At 48.2% G+C, this 20,612-nt stretch overlaps 1 protein-coding gene across 2 annotated transcripts in view; it reads left to right on the plus strand.

Moving 5' to 3' along the window:
* The window catches only part of CA12 (carbonic anhydrase 12), a 65,434-nt gene extending 45,768 nt beyond the window's left edge, over positions 1-19,666 (plus strand). The window contains exons 5-11 of one of the 2 annotated variants that reach the window (XM_069596251.1): positions 2,778-2,873; positions 3,713-3,776; positions 4,001-4,158; positions 5,687-5,813; positions 15,075-15,107; positions 15,970-16,057; positions 16,778-19,666. In XM_069596251.1, the coding sequence (XP_069452352.1) occupies positions 2,778-2,873; positions 3,713-3,776; positions 4,001-4,158; positions 5,687-5,813; positions 15,075-15,107; positions 15,970-16,057; positions 16,778-16,850 (639 nt within the window). In that variant the 3' untranslated portion in view covers positions 16,851-19,666. The remainder of the gene's footprint in view (positions 1-2,777; positions 2,874-3,712; positions 3,777-4,000; positions 4,159-5,686; positions 5,814-15,074; positions 15,108-15,969; positions 16,058-16,777) is intronic. The other variant, XM_069596252.1, reaches the window with a different exon arrangement.
* Positions 19,667-20,612: the final 946 nt, after the last annotated feature.

Genomic DNA, 20,612 nt, shown 5'->3' on the forward strand with positions numbered 1-20,612 from the left:
AACGCTTTCTGTTTGTATTAGTCTTCACCTCCTCTTGATTTCATCTGAACAAGTGAGAAAAGTGCTAAAACTGAACACAAGCTCAATGGTCAGCAGTAAAAAGAAACAGGGATATGGGACCTTTGGGGTTGTAGCCACATAGAGCTCTGCACCATTTCATAAAGCAGTGCCAGGACAGGATGGTGTGGGGCAGTGCAGAGGCTACATCTTTTGGGGGTAAAGATGAGGAAGCAGGAGCCCATAAGAAATCCTTCATAGGGGACCAATGAAAAGAAGAACTAATGGGATTAATTTTTTCCATTAGAAAATGCCACTTGAAAAGTGGGGAACATTGAGCTGTATTTATTAAAATATGCTTGAATTCTATTTATAATCACATAAGATGGATCATCGAAAAAGCAAAAGAGTTCCAGAAAAACATCTATTTCTGCTTTTTGACTATGCCAAAGCCTTTGACTGTGTGGATCACAATAAACTGTGGAAAATTCTGAAAGAGACAGAAATACCAATCTGACCTGTCTCTTGAGAAATCTGTATGCAGGTCAGGAAGCAACAGTTAGAACTGGACATGAACTAGAGACTGGTTCCAAATAGGAAAAGGAGTACGTCAAGGCTGTATATTGTCACCCTGCTTATTTAACTTATATGCAGAGTACATCATGAGAAACACTGGGCTGGAGGAAGCACAAGCTGGAATCAAGATTGCTGGGAGAAATATCAATAACCTCAGATATGCAGATGACACCACCCTTATGGCAGAAAGTGAAGAAGAACTAAAGAGCCTCTTGATGAAAGTGAAAGAGGAGAGTGAAAAAGTTGCCTTAAAGCTCAACATCCAGAAAACTAAGATCATGGCATCTGGTCCCATCACTTATGGGAAATAGATGGGGAATCAGTGGAAACAGTGGCTGACTTTATTTTTCTGGGCTCCAAAATCACTGCAGATGGTGACTGCAGCCATGAAATGAAAAGATGCTTACTCCTTGGAAGGAAAGTTATGACCAACCTAGATAGCATATTAAAAAGCAGAGACACAACAAAGGTCCACCTAGTCAAGGCTGTAGTTTTCCAGTGGTCAAGTATGGATGTGAGAGTTGGACTGTGAAGAAAGCTGAATGCTGAAGAATTGATGCTTTTGAACTGTGGTGTTGGAGAAGACTCTTGAGAGTCCCATGGACTGCAAGAAGATCCAACCACTCCATCCTAAAGGAGATCAGTCCTGGGTGTTCATTGGAAGGACTGATGTTGAAGCTGAAGCTCCAATACTTTGGCCACCTGATATGAAGAGCTGACTCATTGGAAAGGACTCTGATGCTGGGAAAGATTGAGGGCAGCAGGAGAAGGGGATGACAGAGGATGAGATGGTTGGATGGCATCATCGACTCAATGGACATGGGTTTGGGTGGACCCCGGGAGTTGGTGATGGACAGGGAGGTCTGGTGTGCTGCGGTTCATGGGGTAGCAAAGAGTTGGACCCGACTGAGTGACTGAACTGAACTGAAGATGGAAAAAGAGATTAATGAAGAAAAGAAAAGAGATAAAATCTCAGTGTGTTATGGTCTCAAGAGGCAAAGAATCAACAAAAATACATGAGATCATATATAGAGAGATCATCTACTAACACAGTTTTTTTGAGGACAGGTGATGCCACCTTGAGGATTAAAAATCAGATTAAATTGTCTGAGACTTCCCTGGCGGTCCAGGGGTTAAGATTTCGCTTTCCAGTGCTGGAGGTGTTGGTTCCATCCTGGATGGGAAGCTAAAATCCCACATGCCTTGTGACCAGAAAACCAGAACATAAAACAACAGAAGCAAAACTGGAGCAAATTCAAGACTTAAAAAATGGTCCACGTCAAAGAAAAACAAGAACCAGAAAACCTTTTCAGAGCTTGTCATAATAATGTCTTGATGATTCCTAGACTGTTTTTTTTTTAAAACTTTTTAAAGAGCATTTTAGGTTCTAGAGCATTTAGAAAAATGGAGAGGAAGTACAGAGATTTCCCATATACTCTTTGCCCCCAGCAACATGCATAACCTCCCCCATTATCAGCATCACTCGTCACAGTTTACCTAGATTTTTTAACCCCAAAATTTCTCAAAAACATCTCTTTTCTTCACTTTCATCATGACAAGTAATTGCTACTTTTGGAAAAAAAAATGAGTTTAAAGTGGTATTTTGGAGTCTACATTCATAGAGTAACATTTCTGTTGCTTGATCTCTTCAAATATGACTGATAAAACCTTTATAAAAGCCATGCTGTGACTGTCTCCACCTGAGAGGTCAATGCATGTCCTGCTCTAGCTACAGATGCAATGAACTTACAGTTGGAGGTTTACTGTCTCAGCCTTCAGTTCCAAGTACAGTGTGGCCAGGCTGAGGTTGGGCGAATCACGTGGGACCATTTTGCCCCAGGTTCCAGAAAAAGTAGGAAAAATGACATGAGAGAAGTGCTCCAAAGTATCCAGGTGTTTTCGCAGCTGGTAAAAAAGCCCATTTGTTTCAGGATCTGCTGTGCACCTGGTTATGTTTCAGGCACTAAGTTAGACACTGGCATACAATGAGGAACAAGATGGACAGACTGACCTGGTGGAGTGTGTAGTCTAGAGAGCTGAGGGAAAAGAGAAAGCTGGAGTGGCCACGAGGTGAGGGTCTGAGGCCTAATCTAGCTGGAGGCGGAGGTCCCTCCTTTTGGATCCCAGTCTCCTGTAAAAGTGAAAGGCTCCCACGAGTCGCTATCCCCGATGGACAGCAGCTTGTCTCATCTCTCCCACTGCAGCTGCATATTGTCTATTACAACTCGGACCGGTACCCCAATGACAGCGTCGCCAAGGACAAGCCAGAAGGCCTCGCGGTCGTAGCTGTTCTCATAGAGGTAAGAGATGTTGAGAAGGACTTTATGTGAGCTTTAAAGTCAGGAGGATGTCAGACTCAGCATTGGGTTCCATGCACACCTGTCCCATTTCAGCTGTGTCTTGACTCTAGAGCAGGGGGTATTCTCCCATAGGGTTCCTTCTCTCTTGGCCTAGAGGCAGCACTTTCTGTGGCTGGACAGCAGAAAGGGGCATGTCGTAGGTGATGCTGGAAAACTCAGTCCTAATCCCCAGTCCTACTGTACAAACATGGAATTGCCTGGTTACACAGACCTGTGGGGGTAGAGGACTCATTCACTGCTGCCCCATCCAGATGCCTGAACCCCTGATACAGTTCCCAGTATCCAAGCTCCATCTTTCATCTGGGCTCTGGAATAAGTTCTTTTCTGAATCCCAGAAAATGGGACTACCTCCTGATTCGTTTGCACTGTTTCCCCCAGTGAGACAGCGCATATGTCGTTTCTCCACGTGCTTACTTGCCTGACTTGGCTGGCATTCACTCAAGCTCCCTTAAGTCCTGATTAGAGAACATGTGATTTGTGGCCTTCAAGGTCACAGACGATCAGGAGCACAAGCTATAACTCTTGCCCTGGGATAATCAACCCTTAGTGCCTTGAGCTGGAAACAGGATGTCCTGAGATGTAAGAGGGCAGGACCATCACACCAACCCCCTAATGGCCTGGTGAAGCATCATGGCTGTCCTAGTCAAGTGTATCCTTCAGGGAGGATCTCAGCAGTGGTGATCATACACCCCCAGCAGAGCTCTTCCATTCACAACTGTCAGGCCACGCTCAGCCTACTGAATTCTGTCCCTGTTCAACTTGCCCCATCTCTGTTGCAGGTGGGCTCCTCCAATCCAGCATATGACAAGATCTTCGATCACCTTAAAGCTGTAAAGTACAAAGGTGAGGGGTCCTTATTACTTACTCACCCTCTGCTGGAAAACAGCGTATTTGCTCTTGGGTGACCTGAAAAAGAATGCAAGCAGGGGACAGGTACTGTCTGTGACCAGGTCCTGGAAACAGGTGGCTCAGAATGGGGCTAGTTCACATTCCTAGGCTGTCATAGGCTTAGCTGTACCTCTGCCTTGGGGAGGAAGGTGACTTTGTACCCCAACATGTCTCTCCAGACCAAGAAGTGTTCATTCCGGGTTTCAGCATAGAAGAGCTGCTGCCAGAGAGGCCTGAAGAGTACTACCGCTACAGGGGGTCCCTGACTACACCTCCCTGCTACCCCACTGTGCTCTGGACGGTGTTCCGGAACCCTGTGCAAATTTCCCAGGAGCAGGTAACTGTCGTGCTCTTCCTTGTCGTAGACCACGTGGTACCTCGGACCCTGCACCACCTGTATCATAATCGACAATCTGACTACCTCACTCAGAGTTTCATTGGTAGCTATTCAAAACCTCTCCAGATACCACAGGGGCCTGGAAGTGCTTTGGAAATCACAGGCTGAGCTTCAAAAGCAGAGCTGTCAAGTGGGGAGAATGGCTTTATCTCCACAGTTCTTTAAATATGAGTTGTTAAGCTGTATTCCCTAACCTGTCCCCCCAGTGGAGAGTGTCCACCTCCCAGGCAGGAAAGTGCATGGCTCACCTGGGGTGGAATAGACAGGATCAGGTTAGATGGTTTAACAAACCCAGAGGGTGGGAAGTGCAGCGATAAGGAAGTGAGGGTCTCTGCCTTCAAGAAGCTCATGCGAGTGTGTGCCTGGTGAGTCACATCTGACTCTTTGTGACCTCATGGACTGTAGCCCAACCAGGCTCCTCTGTCCACGGGATTCACCAGACAAGAATACTGGAGTGGGTTGCCATTTCCTCCTGTAGGGGATCTCCCTGACACAGGGATCGAGCCCACGTCGCTTATGTCTCCTTCATCGGTAGGCAGGTTCTATACCACTGGCCGCCTGGGAAACCCTCAAGAAGCTTAGGCTAGTGCAAAACGGGAATGGAATCCACAGCAAGCATCTCCAACCCTCTCATTTCTTAGGTGATGAAAGTGAGGGTTAGAGAACCAAAGCGACTTTGGGGTCACCAGCTGGTGAGTGACACAGCAAAGGCCCAAGGTGGAGCTGAGTTCCAAGTCACTGCTCGTGTCTCTGCTCCACAGCTCAAATTCGTCAGGAGGAAGCATCGTTGCCCAGGAGGCGGGTCTGCCTGCTGGCTCACAGCCCCACCGCCTTCATGAGCCCAGCACAGCTCTCATTGCTGCTCCTCCCTTTTCACTATGGACTACCTGAGTAACCTCAATAAATGACAGCAAATAGGCAGACAGGAATAAAGTCATGATGAATCAAGAGAGGAAATGACTGAGGAGGCAGTAATGTTTTAACCCAGAAACTGCCTTGGAAACAGTTATGTAATCTATGTGTGTGCATGAAAATACCATGAAACTAGTAGTCAGATGACCTGTGAGGTTCTTGCCTGCCTTTTTCTGTTCCTTTTGATGGGACCATCAGACTAAGCCCCAGGCCCCTCTAATTAGACTGGGCTCTGAATGAGGCTCAGGAGAGGAAAGCAGTCTCTTTGGGAGGCGGGGGAGCCTTTTGACACCCCAGGTTTCGCTCCCTGCAGGGCAGATTTCACATGCAATCAGGAGCTGACAGTACACACCCTCCCGGTGGCCCTGGGAAGTGGGAAGACACACGGGCCATTATTCAGACACCTGCAGGGCGGGGGCAGCTTTCAGCTCTCCCACCACCTTCTCAGGGGTCTCCCGCCAGGCCTCAGAGGTGAGATCTGGCTGTCCTTTCCCTTGAGGTCAGGCAAGGGGGCATCACTCTGCCTTCAGGAGGTGTTTCTGCTCTTTCCCTACAGCTGATGAAGTTGGAGACAGACCTGTACTGCACGCACATGGATGACCCGTCCCCCAGAGAGATGGTCAACAACTTTCGGCAGGTCCAGAAGTTTGACGAGAGGCTGGTGTATGTCTCCTTCCAACAAGGTAAGGAGATGTGGTGTGTGGGCAGTGTGGTGCCACGATGTCTGTTCCGTATGAAGTCAGGTGCCCTGCCCTTGGGCATTGTCACTCATGCCCTTAGGAGGTGGGTTAAGAGCACTCTGGCTGCCATGGGAGCCAGGTGTGTGAGGAGCTACTGAGTGTGGGTTTACTGGGGTCTCCCGTCACTGACCTTGACTTCCTTGAGCCTTTGAAGAGAAGCACAAGCCAGGGACTCCAGGCACATGGGCCAGAATCCTCATTAAGTCCAGGTGTCTCCCACAGACGGAGGAGAGAGAGATACCCAAGTAGGACCCTTTGCATGAGATCAAACACTGAACTTCTTACAGGCATTCTTGGCATCAAGGCCCATCTTTAGCCTTGCCAGGTGATTCATGGCACTAGCACCACCAAGGTCGAGTTTCTCCTTTTAGAAAATGGACATAACCCAGTTCTGAGCACAAGCAGCTCATGGTCTAATGTTGCAGGGCCCGTTAGACAAGAAAGCATCTTCAGGACCGCCTTTTGGCTCATCTCCCTGAAGCTTGTACAGGCACCAAGAATCTATACTGAATGAGACATAATAGTTTGGTTTCTTCCTGAGCTGCAGAAGCTCAGTTCTTCCCTCTAAATCTGTAACCGTAACTCCCCAGATGGACACTTAACATCTTGACTTGCTCTATATCTGCATGAAGATGGCTGGAGGCCCCGGGAAGGGGGAAAGAGGCCCACGTTCTTCAAACCTCCAAGTTCCCTTTCTCACTGTAGACTCTTGAGTGGTCAGGAGAGGGGTCGCTCCACGGAAGTTCCACTTTACAACATTCTCTTTTCCTATTCTTCTAAATGAAGTGGGTAGTAGTCAGGGGTTACATGGAAATACTTCAATTGTTAAATAAAATAAAACTCTTCCTAGAGATAAGGGACTCTGCCAACATAGGTCAGGCAGAATTTTGCTTGTGATTCAAGGATAACAGTCAGTTCTGTTCTTTTGCACTAAGTTGCTACAAGTCTCAGAGGATAGGGTGACAGGAACATCCTCCCCACCCCCACCTCCAGTTGGGAGACTCAGGTTCAAGGTCACACCTTGTTTGCTCCTGGCTGTATGATGTGGGAAAATAATGTCCCTTCTTTGGCTTTGGTTCCCTCAGCTATAAAGTGACAGGCTGGACTAGGTGAGCTAACATCCTTTCCGTGCTAACATGTTTTAAGTGGATACTAACAACTGCCCATCCTGACTTTACGTTGCAGGGACAGTGTGTGAGGGCAGTTACAGAGGATCAGAAGAAACCGTGCAGAAACTTGACATCCAAAAGTAACCCCCACGTGTACAATGAACATGGGGATAATTAGCCATCTTCTTAGACCCGCTCAGGTCTAAGCTGGTGCCTGTAGAGCGGGAAGTGCGATCAGGCTGGTGGCAGAGCGCTTCAGTAGACCTTCCCAGGCAGGCTGGGGGAGCTTGAGGGGCCTTGAAGCAGACGGGCTCCAGCTTAGGACACTGGAGATCACAGCCCAAATGCAGCTTTGCACCACCTGTCCTGCATAGCTCACCTGGAGCTATTGCTCCCAGAAGCGGGGCTGGGCTCGCTCCTTGGAGTGAGAATCCATGGCTGTCCAAGGCAAACCTGTTCATTTGGAGGCTGATTATAGAAACTTGGTTAGAATTCTCCCCTCCCTCTCAAGTCCCAAAGACTCGGGCAGCTTCCCCAAGAAGCAAGGCTGAGTCAGCCCCAAAGAATGAAGAACCAAACCTCATCCTCCCAGGGGCACCTGCCCTTCACAAGAGCCTCCTCACACCAGTGTGGAGCAGGTCAAAGACTGTAACGTGCCCTTCGGGTTGATGGGGTGAGCTTGTTTGTCAGCAGGAACCTTGAGTAATTTGGACTCAAATTGTCTGCACGCTCTTTCACTGGGACATGTCTATAATTAGGGCTGGTTTAATTCAGGGTCTTCTCTGAAAGTTAACAGGAATTATGCAGTTGGACAATGAAAACTCTGGAGTTTTCTGCCAGGAGAAAAGTAATGTTAAGAAAATCCTTTAAGAAACAAAGTACATGGACTTTGAGAGGGGGGAATCTAGGGTTTAACCAAACTGGAACAACTGGGACTGAATCACTTAACTGGACCCTGCTTTTTCCTTAACCATGCTGGAAAAGGAACACAGAACTTGGTTTCTGTCCTTAAGAGGTAGAGAGTCTCTGACAGCCGTAGGGTAGGGTTTCTTAGTCTTGGTATGTCAATATTGACTTTCGGAGCTGGATAATCTTGTTGTGGCGGCTCTCCTATGCACTGTAGGATGTTGGGCAGCATCCTTGACCTCTACCCATCAGATACCAGCAGCATGTCCACCTGTGACAGCCAAAATGTCTCTCGACATTGTCAAGTGTCTCTGGGGAGGAGGGGCAAAGTTGCCCCGATTGAGAACCACTGCCCCAGGCATTTGTACAATGACTTTCCCAGGCCCAAGACTTTTCCCCACTCAGATCACAGAATTCTAGGGTTTTATATCACATGCCCTGGTCTTCATTCTATTCTAACCCTGTTTCCCATCTTCCTTTAAAATTTGAGTATAATTGGGTAGGTCCAAGGCTAAGAGATGGAGATAAGATAGAACGATTCACCTTCAAGGAAGCAAACAGATCTCTCCAGCAGGGGTCCAGATGCCTCTGAGGCAGCAGCCTGAATCCCCTCCTCATTCTGCTCCGTGCCTTCTCGCTGTATTTTTTTCTCTCATGTTTGTTGTTTCTTCCTGTCTTTGGTTAAAATGCTCACTTTTTTGGAGAGAAGGGAAAGTCGTGCCAGGGCATTGTTTTTCAGCTCTTAAAAAAAAGTGCCTCTTCCAGGTGGCACAAATGAAGTCTTGAGCTGAGGCCGGGTGACAAGACTCATGTCCTCAAGGTAGGGTTTTGGAGAAAACCCATCCTGAGAGCATCCAGATCTCACAGGAGTCAGATGCCCAGTGTGAGGAAGGAAGATGGCCGAGGCAGAGTTATACAGCCCAGGGGCCCAAGTCTTGGTTCTGAGAAACTTCCCAGCTGAGGACATCAACACTGGGCCCACAGGGTAGTAAAGCCAGACCGATTAAACCCAAATACTGATGTTATCAGGCTCTGTTCTCAACGTGTCAGGGCAAGGGAAACTCGAAGGACAAGAGGGAGCCAAAAAGTTTCTATAATCATGTCTTTAGTGGGTTTGAGCTGAGCTAGTGCATGTCCCATACCTCACAGCCCAGCTGAGGCGAACCTTAGACAAGACAGCCGGGCGGTCGAGGGGGTAGGGCTTTCATGCTCAGCCAAGCTGTAGAGTAGCATGGTTAGAATCTGCTTGATCCTCAGGGACCTGGGTAATTTCATAAACTGTTTTAAAGAGAGAAAGTGAAAAAAAAATCTTAGAAAGCTAAGATGGCTAATTATCTAATTTTTTGAGACCAGAATGTATGCTTTGTGGTTATCGACCTTGTGTCTCTAAAGGTTCCTATTTATAAATAAACTCTATTAGATGAGAAACTATCAATTCTTCCCAGTAACCAAATGAAAGACCAGAAGAATTCCCACCTACGAACCCCCCTCCACACATACAGGGTCTGAACAGTCAGGAATAAGCATCGAATGTGCTGAGAAATGGAGTCCTAGTCACACCTCATGCAGTTCATCACGCCATGTGTTGCTGAGTATGCCCCACATCGGCCCCACGTTTCTCTTCCACGGTGGAGAAGAGAACACCTCGCCAGGGATGTTCTCTTCACTTCCAACAAGCCTCTGGCCCAGACAGGAGGAAAAGGGGTCAGGCAGAAACCTGGGACCACCATTCATGGTCCAGGATCAGCTGAGCCTTCCAGGCTGTCTCCCTTGCCTCCCCCATACTGCCCTGTGGGGTCTTCTGCAACACGGCAGGTGCTTCACGTGTGCATGCTACAGACTTTTTCACACATGGGTCCCTCAGTCTGGGATGCCCTGCACCTCTCCCACCTGGAAAACTCTGTCAGGACCCAACTCTAATCATATCCTGCCATCCTTCCCCATTCCCCTGAGGATGACCTACAGTTTCCTGCTTCTGTGTGGCCAGAACACAGTTATAGCTCTCTATAACTCTGTTACAGTTCTTGGCATAACACAGAGTAATTATCTATTATCATGTACCAAAAAAAAATCTACATTATCCATAGACCACAAGCCCCTAGAGCAGGGACGATGGGCGTCTTACACGCTTTTTGTGCCTGGTGCTCATTGCAAGTTTGAAAGGATGGAGCCGACTCAGCTCCCTTCTCCTCCCCCGCCAGTGTCTTCTCCGCAGAACCATCTGAACAGAAGCCTGACTGGCTGTCAAGTTTTAGTTTTAGGAAGTCTTATTTTGCTTTGCTGTCAATTTGCCAACAGCATTGAAATCAATCTGCTTGTTGAGGAACACGTAAAGATCAGAAGGTAGCTGTCAAGTGTCAGAGGCCTGGGAGGGAGTTGCTGACAGATGCTGTCTGGCCTTCTGTCCTCCTCTGACCGGACAGGGATGAGAGGTCCCAGTACTAGTCAATCCTGCGGCCCAGAGAGCCTGACCCACCACAGGGGGCAGAGAGCACGAAGCGCCTGGTGCTGCATTGTAACCCATGCCCACTGTGCCAGGGTTTAGGCCCCTCAGAGCAACATGGCCCTCTCTTCTGGGCCGGCATTCCTGCAATCTGGAAGGCAAAGCCCTCAGACCCTAACGTGGGTCATAGAAAGCCAGGTCCCTCGTGTAATCTGGTGGTATCCTTTGGGCAGACTTATTTGTAGAAGTTATTTAATAGGTTCCATTGTGTTAAGAAAAAACTCCAGTAAAATATATCCTTTTAAGATGTTATGCTCTGTGGTTATAGAGGGCATCTTCTTTTACTTTTCTTAACAGAACATCCTCCAAAGAGAGGACCAGCATTTCAGTTGCTTGAGTCTATGACTTATATTAAGCATGATAATAAGGATTTACCAGCTGAAACTGGATTTTATATATTTAAACTCTCAAATCCCTGCTAAACCCAAATGCTCCCTGCCTCTTTTATAAGACTGGAGCCTGCTAAAGACATATGTAATGTGTACATATGTAATCACTATAGAACATGTCACCTACCACAACAGCCCATACTTTAATACTCTGAAAAGGACTGTATTCCTTTTTATTCAAAATTCTGTTTGAATAAGCAGAATTGCAAATACACCTAGAAATTACTAGACTTGTTCCAGGAACTTTGAGCTGTATACAGGAGGTGTTTGTTCCTCCTGCTGGCCTTTTCTGAGTGTGCACTTGAGGCTCCAGAAGACCTCACATGCAGTTAACCAGCCTCTCTCGGTCCAGCAAGATACCAGTGGAAGACGCAGCTCCTGAGCCAGCCAGAACAGGTAGTTGTACCCTGTGGCGAGCAGCATGTCGATCTCGGGGGTCTGAACCTTCCCCAGTGAGGCATGTGGCACTGGGGTTCTTCCATATCTGTGTGATTCCTTCTGTGTGTAGTACTGTCCCACCTCTGCTTGCCGGGACTCATACCAGAGCCCTGTCTGGAGAGCAGGCGGCTCTCCCATGTCTGTACCATGTGCAACCCTTCTCCCAGCTCAGGAGCCCCTTTACTGCATTCTCATCCTGTGGCTCTCGTGGGCCATTGCCATCAACCAGTGTGCCTTGTTCTTCCTGTCCGCTCTTCTGTGGGAACTCCCTGTCTCATTCGCCATTCAGAAACCATTTCTTTGTTTAATCAATCTGCAAATGAGTCTCTGCCCCTCCCTGCACCATCTTTGATGCCCATTCTTGGGCATTACTGCAGGTTCGGCTTCTCTCACTGGGTGCTAGTTTTCCAGTCTCCCATCAGTTCTCCTGGCGCCTTTTGTGACTTCCCCTTGTGGCGGGCTACAGTCTACAGGGTTGCAAAGAATCAGACACTACTGAAGCGACTTGGCATGCATGCATGCTTGCCCTGCAGTTATCAGATGCTCTGACTTCTGCCTCTACTGGGACCTAAGCCTTATGCTGCATCCAGTTCCACAGAGGAGCCCGGCTCCCTGAGGCTTGGTGCTGTCTTACCTGCAGGGGAGAGCATCCAACATCACCGTCCTGTCCTGGGATTCCTGGGCTTCCTGGCAGGCAGAATTCCTACCAGGTGCTGCCCTCGCCACCACTTCTCTTCCCAAGTGGCTTACATGCTTCACTTGCTCAGTCCAAACTGCTTTGTTTTTGCTGCATCAAACACTTGGCTGTGAAGCCTCTATCCCAGAATCTGGGGATTTCCTCATCTTCCACCTGCTTGGTCTTGTTTCACTGTTTCCGAGGAGAGGCAACTTAGGCCCTAACCAGTCGTCATCCAGAAGCAAGGAACACACCTTAGAGCCCTGGATTAAATTAAGCTATTGTTTATAGGGCCTAAAACAGCTAAGGACACTGCTCAGTGACGCAGGAAAATCAGACTGTCCTTCCAGAACAGCCACCCAGCTGGGTCACGTGCTCTTGAGAAAAGCCTCACACCTGGAGCCTTGCTTCTGGAGGCTTTGCTCTGCTCCCTAAGACCATGGCCTGGGGGCACCTCCTCCAGCCCTGGAAATGGGCTCTCAGCTGTCTGGGGACCTGCCTGGCTCTCAGGATCTTCGAGGTGACTGCGAAAGTGACAATTTTAGAAACATCCAGTTTGGACAGCTTAACCAAGTGATCAGGCTTACTAGTAACCATCTTACATGGCAAGAACTAGTTTGGTACCACAAGCATCTGGAGTTTTAGGAACAGAACAAAAGTGCATTTCATCAGAAAGGATTGGAAAAAAAAAAAAAAAAACCACGACCAGTTGGGGTTCTTTTCGGTGGTGGTTGTTTTTAAGATCCCGGAGGCCTCGGTTACGTTTGCATGCGTGCTATGCGTGCTAAGTCGCTTCAGTCATGTCCGACTCTGTGCGACCCTATGGACAGCAGCCCCCAGGCTCCTCTGTCCACAGGATTCTCTAGGCAAGAATACTGGAGTGGGTTGCCATTTCTTTCGCCAAGAAGAGAAGATAGTGAAGGTCAAATATCCCCAATAAAATATCAGGCAGGGCTTGTGGCCCAGGGCTGGATACTATGCAAAAATGAGGTAACCAGATCTCAATAATGTTAAGAATTTGAGATGCCTGTACCACAACTGAAGACAGAGCTTTTTACAGTGGACTCTCTTCTGAGCAGCACTCCTAGATATTTCTATTATCTGGTACACCTAAACTTCTGAATATTCTCCAATTGATGCTCTAAACACCTTCAAGGTTCTGTAGGTGCTCCAAAATCAAGGAAGGTCATTTCATGCCTGGTAGTGTTTTGGTGTTAGCCTATATAACAGTTATTTAAAAATTCGTAATCCATATTTAGGCTCAATGATGGCTCCAGTAATCTTATTAACTGGAATATCCCATTCTCCCAATAGGATCAGTGATCAGAGCTTATCATACAACCAAAACCAAAATGGGGGCAATAGAATCTAATCACCCATGATGAAACAGCCCACTGACCAACTCTCTGATGCAAGATCACCAGGATGTTTCAATGCAACCTCAGCATTTCATAAGAGTTTCATGATGACCAGCTATCCAAACTCTTAGGTTTTAGTACGATTCAAAATCCTTTAGGTTACCTTAGGTACCTTAGGTTACCTTTAGGTACCTTAAACAAAGCAAAACACCAAATTATAGTGTGCAGAGGCCACAGGCCATGTAGAGAACAGAGGTACTTTTAGGTACCTTAAACAAAACAAAACGCCAAATTATAGTGTGCAGAAGCCACAGGCCATGTAGAGAACAGAGCATATGCTGTATAAACACTTGACGCCCTCCCCAGGGGGAAACTCATGTCCTGAGGGTCTCCCCAAGCCACAGACTGGTCCTTGTGTTCAGGGCAGGGATCAGGCCAGGGGAGCCACGTTCTTTGCCACCCAAGAGGCTGCGGGCTGCCAGTGGTGGCTGGCAAGAGCCAAGAGAACAGGCCACCCTGTTCTTTGTGGATGGCTCCTAACCATATCTGCTCCAGTCATCCTTACAACAGCCTGGGGCCACCCAGGAAGCCAGACCAAGGGCTCCTAGAGCCCAGGCTTGGACCAATGAGGTTACAGACTCAGTATGAGATTGTGGAACAAGATAGTAGGGAAAGATGGGGCTGATAGCTCCAGGAGAATCAGCCAGACTTGAAGGGGCCAGATGGCAGGAGAAGGGGTGAGCGAGACCTCACTCTCCAGTCTTAGGTCTGGTTCCTCAGGTGTCAGGTGCCCCAGGGGGAGGCGGTCCCTGGCCCTCTGCTGGCATCTCATACTTGGTCGGGTCTCTGTCACCTCAGGAGGCTCTGAGGGCACAGGCTCTCCGGAGTGTCTGGCTGGGTGGCTACCGTCTGCACAACTCCAGCCTCCAGTGTGAACTGGAATACCCACCCCCACACCAAGCACACATGTAAGCTAGAAGTTTCTACTGAGATCAGAAAACCAGTGGATAAGCAGGTCTGTGTAAGCAGACTTTCTGTAGATGGAGGGTATGACTGGGAGGAGGAGTAGTTCTGAGAGCCTGCAAGCAGCTGGGGTAACCTGGGGGCTTTGTGACTGGGCTCCTCTGTATTACCCGTGAGAATGGATTCACCCATGGCCCTCCCTGGGGAGGTCCTTAGCAGGCTGACTATAAGCCTTCTCCTTAGATCGCTGGGCACAATTTCAGCCCCACTGAAGACCTCTAACTCACCCCATTCATCCCCAACAATAACTCATGGAAGAGGACACAGTCCTCTGGTTCCACATACCAGAGAAGGGAGGCTGGTATGGTGGATGGGTTTCTCCAGTTTGTCCAGTGGAACCAAAGTGAAAACAAAACAAAACCACAATAACACTGGATGGGGATGGATGTGGAAGTCTGGTAACAGGTTCTAACCAAGCTCTGCCAGCCCGAGCCAGCCAGCACCTAGAAAGTTATTTGCTGAGGACGAGAGGTGGGTGCCAGGGAAGCAGATAAGAGCCTACCCAGATAGACTCTGATTCTTACCCTTGCTCACCTTTCAAGTTGGCCACATTGGATGAAAAGCTGAAGTCTTACCTGAGTACAGAGACTGCAATGATAAAGGAGCATGGGGGGAGGGTTCATGGTGTGAGTTCCCTGGGTGGGCAATTCCCTTCACCTGAGCCAAGAGGGAGCATCCCCAGAAGGGCTGCATTAGCCCCGTACCTCCAACCAACCAAAGGGAGTGCGTCAATCAACACACTGGTCAAATTTGCCATGGTTTGCCTCAGTTAACTTCCAATATTTTCCTCTCCCCTCCAAAGTGCCAGACCTTCCCTGCACAGGACTGAGTCCGGGTATGTGGCCGGCCGGCCGTGCATGTTGCAGCTGGGTGATCGCTGTGATTCTCGGTGTGATCTGGGCCTCTGAGACTTCCAGCTCATCCTCTCTGCTTCTCTGTGCTGTCACTCTGACTGCTAGGCCCCTCCTCACTGTGTGTCTTACCCTCAAGTCGCTCTCTGATTCAAAGATGAGCTGCCAATCAAATGCTCCTCTAATGAAAGACCTAATCACTTTATAGCATGTGTACATTCAAAGAGCCTATCCAAGACCTTCTGTTGGCCAGGGTGGGAAAGCAGTGCCTAAAAACTAGGCCAAAGCCAATATATGAAGGTTGGGTGACCAGCCAGTTGACCTTGGCAATGGGCCCTGGCTGTTTGGGACTGCTTAGGACTGTGCAATAGAACTTGAGGTCAAAGCTGATGAAGAGGCATCTCAATGGGCCTTGAATCCAGCAACGCAAAATAGAGTAATTTCGTATTATGTAGCCCAGGGTTTCTCAAAGTGTGGTTCATGGACCACTTATCAATACATCAGCATAAGCTAGAGGTGTTTGGTAAAAATGCAGATTCCTGGGCCAAATTCCAGACTGAATCAGACTCTGAAGCTTGGGCTCAAAAAGAGTATACATTTGAAACAAGTTCTTCAGATGATGCTGGTACAAGTTTGAGAACCCCTGCTGGATAGTCACTACAATTTGCAAATGGCCCCCGTGAGTACTCCAGCCAGTCCTGCTCAGCCAGAGACCAGAACTTGGGAACAGAGGTGGGGAAGTGACACCTTTCTGTGGATGACCCTGCAGCTGTCACCTGACAGCACACACAGGGACGAGATGAAGGGAAGGAGGGGTTGTAACGTGTGTGCATTACCCCTTCCCAGGCATCGTCCTCTCTGTGGCCCTGGCCTGTGGTCTTGGCATCTGTATTGTCCTGGCGGTATCCCTTTGGCTTTTCAGAAGGAGAAAGAGGTGAGCTGGTTTGGGTTTGAAATGGGAGTGGGTGGCTCTGTGTCCATGAGGATTGATCTGTCTGGGAAGGCAGGGTGCATAATGAGGAGCTGTGCCACCTATACCAGCTTATCCTTGGAGTGCCACCTCCAAAACACCACCGATCGACGCCTTGGCGTGAGCGGCTGATGCTGGCAGATCACGGTGCTCAGGGCTGGAGGTGTGTCTGCCAGCCTGGCTCCCACTGCTAAGACCTTGGACAAGCCTCTTGATTTTGGAGGGGCGGCCCCATGTGCCTAAACACAAGCACCAAGGCTGCTTCTTTCTAAGATCTTTTCATCCAGTTTTTCTTCTCTAAACCCAAAAAGAAAATTGAGGAAAATTTTGATTTCTCATTCACATTGATGCCCTTTGCTCATGTTCTTATTGCCTAAAATAACCTATTTTTCCTGGTGTGAAAAAACATAAAAGGTTGTCAGCCCTACTGGAATCAGAGATCTGAAGCAGCATGGTAATGAGACCTTCATCAAAATGCAGGTCTAGTATCATCAGGTGTTGAAAGAGAACAGTTGAAAAATGAACAGTTTCCATTTTGGTTAGTGGCTATTGGGGGGCATTTCCTCCCAAGACCAATGGAACTTGAAAAAGGTTTCCAAGAGAAGAGTTTGACTTGCCTCATTCCATAGCTGATTCATTCTTTCCTCTTTGACTAACAAAATTCGTATGTTCTTGTTGCTCCAGTAGCAAAAAAGGTGAGAACAAAGGAGTCATCTACAAACCAGCCATCAAGCAGGAGATTGAGGCCCATGCCTGAGGCCCTGGCACGCCCAGGCACATCCAAGGGAGGACTTGGCTTTGGACGCCAACTGCTGTGGCTCCCTGGACACTTGACATACCTGAAGGTTTTCTGGAGATCAACCCACAAACACCTTCGACCCTTGGGGGGACCCTACCATCCTTCTGTCATGCCACCACCCCCAGCGGGAGTGTGGATGGGAAGAACTCGCCAAGGAGGCAGGAACTCAAAGCTGTCTGCTTCATGTGCGTGGCCTTCCAGTGGTCTGGATTCTGGGGGCACAAACTGTACTGCCTGCTGGGGCTGTTACTGGCTGGAAAACGCTTTCATCCAGGGGTTCACGCGAGTGTGGCTTCAAGGGTCTGGGAATCTGCTTCTTGTCCACGCCTACAGACGAGAACGTTTGTGGTCTCTGCTGAAGCTTTGTTTTTGAGGCTCCATTTCTTTCCTCGGAGAAGGGCTTGTTCAATTTCCTTCTGCTATGACAAAACCTTTAGTCTGACCTTACAATTGAGGGTTGGGGGGGAGCCAGGGAACAGGAAGGATCAAGGTGTCAGAGACAAAAAGAAAACAAGAAATATTATTTGCAGTATAGTAAGCCACTTTCCAAGGCTTGTCCTTCAGATCAGATGCACTAACTAAACAGACCTTAGCGAGAGAGAAGACACATTAGATCTGGAAAAGTCTCACTCTGAAATCAGATTGGAGGGCTTTTCTTGGTGGTTCAGTGGTTACAGTCCTCCTTGAAATGCAGGCAACGTGGGTTTGAGCCCTGCTCAGGGAACTAGGATCCCACATGCCTCGGGCCAGCAAAGCCTTCATGCTGCAACTACTGAGTCTTCTTGCCACACAAGGAAAGATCCTGCATGATGCAATGAAGATCTCATGTGCTCCAACTAGGACCTGACACAGACAAATAAATTAAAAAATAAATATTTCAAAAAGAAGAAAAGAAATCATATTGGAATCAGAAGTTGCATGTCAAGCTGTGAAGTGTGAGGAAGACAGAATATTAAGCCCAACACAACCTCCTGTCAGGGGCATAATTCTGTTTTGTACTCTACAGATTTTATAAATAATTAGGCTGTTCCTTGAAAATGTGTTATTGCCTCTCTCTCCTAGAGGAGACGCGAATTCTGAGATGACCTCAGCTGCTTTTGTATACAGAGGAAATGGACAGAAGCAAAATGGTCGAAGATCTTTGTCTCTTTTGCCCAAATTTCATTTCTGCTGCCTTTGTGGTGAGCCTCCTGTCAACCTTGAATTGGGACCTACCTACTTCTCTGACTTGAAGGATGTCAAGTCATGGCTGAATTACAATATATTTTCAGACTATGAAAACGGGAAGTTACTTGTGCAGGGGCTGGCATCATGGTATTCACGGACCAGAAATAATGGAATGTTAACAAAGATCCTTCATGGTCTTCCCTGCCAAGTGACAGACAGTTTCTGAGACAACTTAACTCCTTCATTCTCTTCCTGTCGCCCTAAGAGCCCTGTGGATATCAGTCTGTTCCATGACTGAGAAGGAGACCCCCACCCACCTCTCCGGGCTGGAACCTTGCAGTTCAGAGAACCTTTAGTTCTCACTCTCCTTGTGACAGCATGGGGTATTCTGTTTAGTGCGTCTCAAGTGAGGTTTTGGAAGTGAGGTTAAAAGCATTACTGTTAGCAAAGCAACAGGAGTTTGCAGCTCCCTGCCTAGGTGACAGGTTTCTTAAGCATGTCTTTTCCCCTCTCCCTCTCCCTCTGGAAATCTCTCGTCTACTGTCAGAACTTGTAGTAGCGATGCTAGGCAGAGTTACGGGGGACTCGATGGGGACTCAGACATTTGCTGTCTGCATGAGATGCCTGACTGCCCTGGAGCCTGGCATGGCATCCGGCTTTGCCATTAGCATGCCGGCCTGATGCTGATCGAATGACAGCAGGGACGACCCTCGGGACCGAGTAATGGGAATTAGTGATGCTTTCTTGGCCTCAGCCCATAACCGCCAATCAGAGGCTGACATAAACCACCCCAGAGCTGTGGGGCTGTATTTCAAAGAGCTTTCTACAGCTTTTTTTGGACACATTCTGTGAGAGAACAGAGAAGTCACTGTACCTAGCACAATGACTGCTGATAAAAACGGAGAGTTACGGGGGTGGTGGAAACAGCCACACGTCTCCTGCTTCTCCCTGCTCAGCACAGCCCGGGCTCTGGGACCTCTTGGCTCAGATAAAACAAAGCCAGGGAGAGGGTGCCAAGAATCAACACTGTCGCCCTCCTTGCTAATCCGCGTGGGACTCCTGAAGACCCAGTCCTGCAATGGGGAAACCTTCCCTCAGGTTCTCACTCCCTCCCTGACGCCAGCTGCCTCTACAGGAGAGTGGTGCGGCCGTGCTGATGATACTCTGCCTCCCACTCACCCTGGGAGGGCCCAGTGCTGTGCTGGGCACACGGCAGGTGGAGGTGAAAAAGCCAGGCCCCGGCTGGGGCCTCTCTGTAGTGGGAGATCTTCAGTGCCTCTGCTCTGTTTCGTTAGTGTCAAATGATGACGACAGTAAAAACCTGTACCTGTTTCCTTAACAGACATTCTAGGGTTTTGCTGCATTGACTATTGATCCCATTGTCGATTCCACCTTAAAGTCTCCTCCCCTTCACTCAGCTCCCTGAAGGCCTCCTACTGGCCCTTGGAAACCCCAGAGGTGGGCACCACCTGTCCCTGTGGACCACTGGCCACCATGATGATGGTCCATTTAGGAATTCTGTAAGAATGACTTTATTGTAAGAATGACTGTGATGAAGACATACAAATATGAGAAATTATAAATAAAATTTCTTTCAGATCAGGCTAGTTTTGGGAAGTGAGGCTAAAACTATTACTATTGGCAAAGCAATAGTAGTTTGCAGTTCCCTGTCTATGGTGGTAGGGAACAAGTTAAAATGAATAATGATGTCATTTGCAGCCAGGTCATAGACCCCCAGCTCCAGAGGAAGACATACGGATGCCCTAAAGCATTTTACCAAGGACGCAGGCCTCCGATGTGTGCAGCCCTGGTCACACAGGCACACTTAAGAGGGTCTTGTACGCCTAGAGTAGTCAGGGACTGACTGCTCAGGGAGAAGGCAGTATCTGAGCTGAGTCTTAAAAAATAAGTCCTATTTGAACAGATGAATATAAAAGAAGGAGCCACGGGACTTCCCTGGTGGTCCAGTGGCTAAGATTCCACACTCCGATGCAGGGGCCTGGGTTCAATCCCTGGTCAGGGAACTAGATCCCACATTACTAAGAGTTCACATGCCACCACTAAAGACCCCACATGCCGTAATGAAGATGAAAGATCCTGTGTGCCAACAACTAAGACCCGGCACAGCCAAACAGATAAATTTTTTAAAGTACTGAAAAAAAAAAAAGTCATTCCTAACCAAAGTGACCTGAATACAGGGAATGGGTCTCATGTCTCTTTTTACTTTAGTAGGTATTGTACCTAGCAGGTTGGTAGCATCTCTTGGTTGCCTAACTGTTACCTTATTCTGGACTCTTTTTTCTGTCCCCCTCCATATAATCTTTTGTCTAAATCCAGATTTCACATTCTGGTTTGCTAAAGGAAGCAGTTCTATAAAAGTTACAAGTGGGCACCATCCCTGTTTGAGTTATTAAAAAAGCTTTGGATTTTCACTTCAGTTGCCCTAGGACCAAGACAGGAAAACTGTTCAAGGATAACTCTGCTCCAGTAGGAGATAGAGCAGTGAGTCCAGCTTTGGAACAGAAACACTACTAACCTCTCCCTGATGGTCTC

The sequence above is a fragment of the Ovis canadensis genome, chromosome 7 (assembly GCF_042477335.2).
Source record: "Ovis canadensis isolate MfBH-ARS-UI-01 breed Bighorn chromosome 7, ARS-UI_OviCan_v2, whole genome shotgun sequence".
Lineage (NCBI taxonomy): Eukaryota > Metazoa > Chordata > Mammalia > Artiodactyla > Bovidae > Ovis > Ovis canadensis.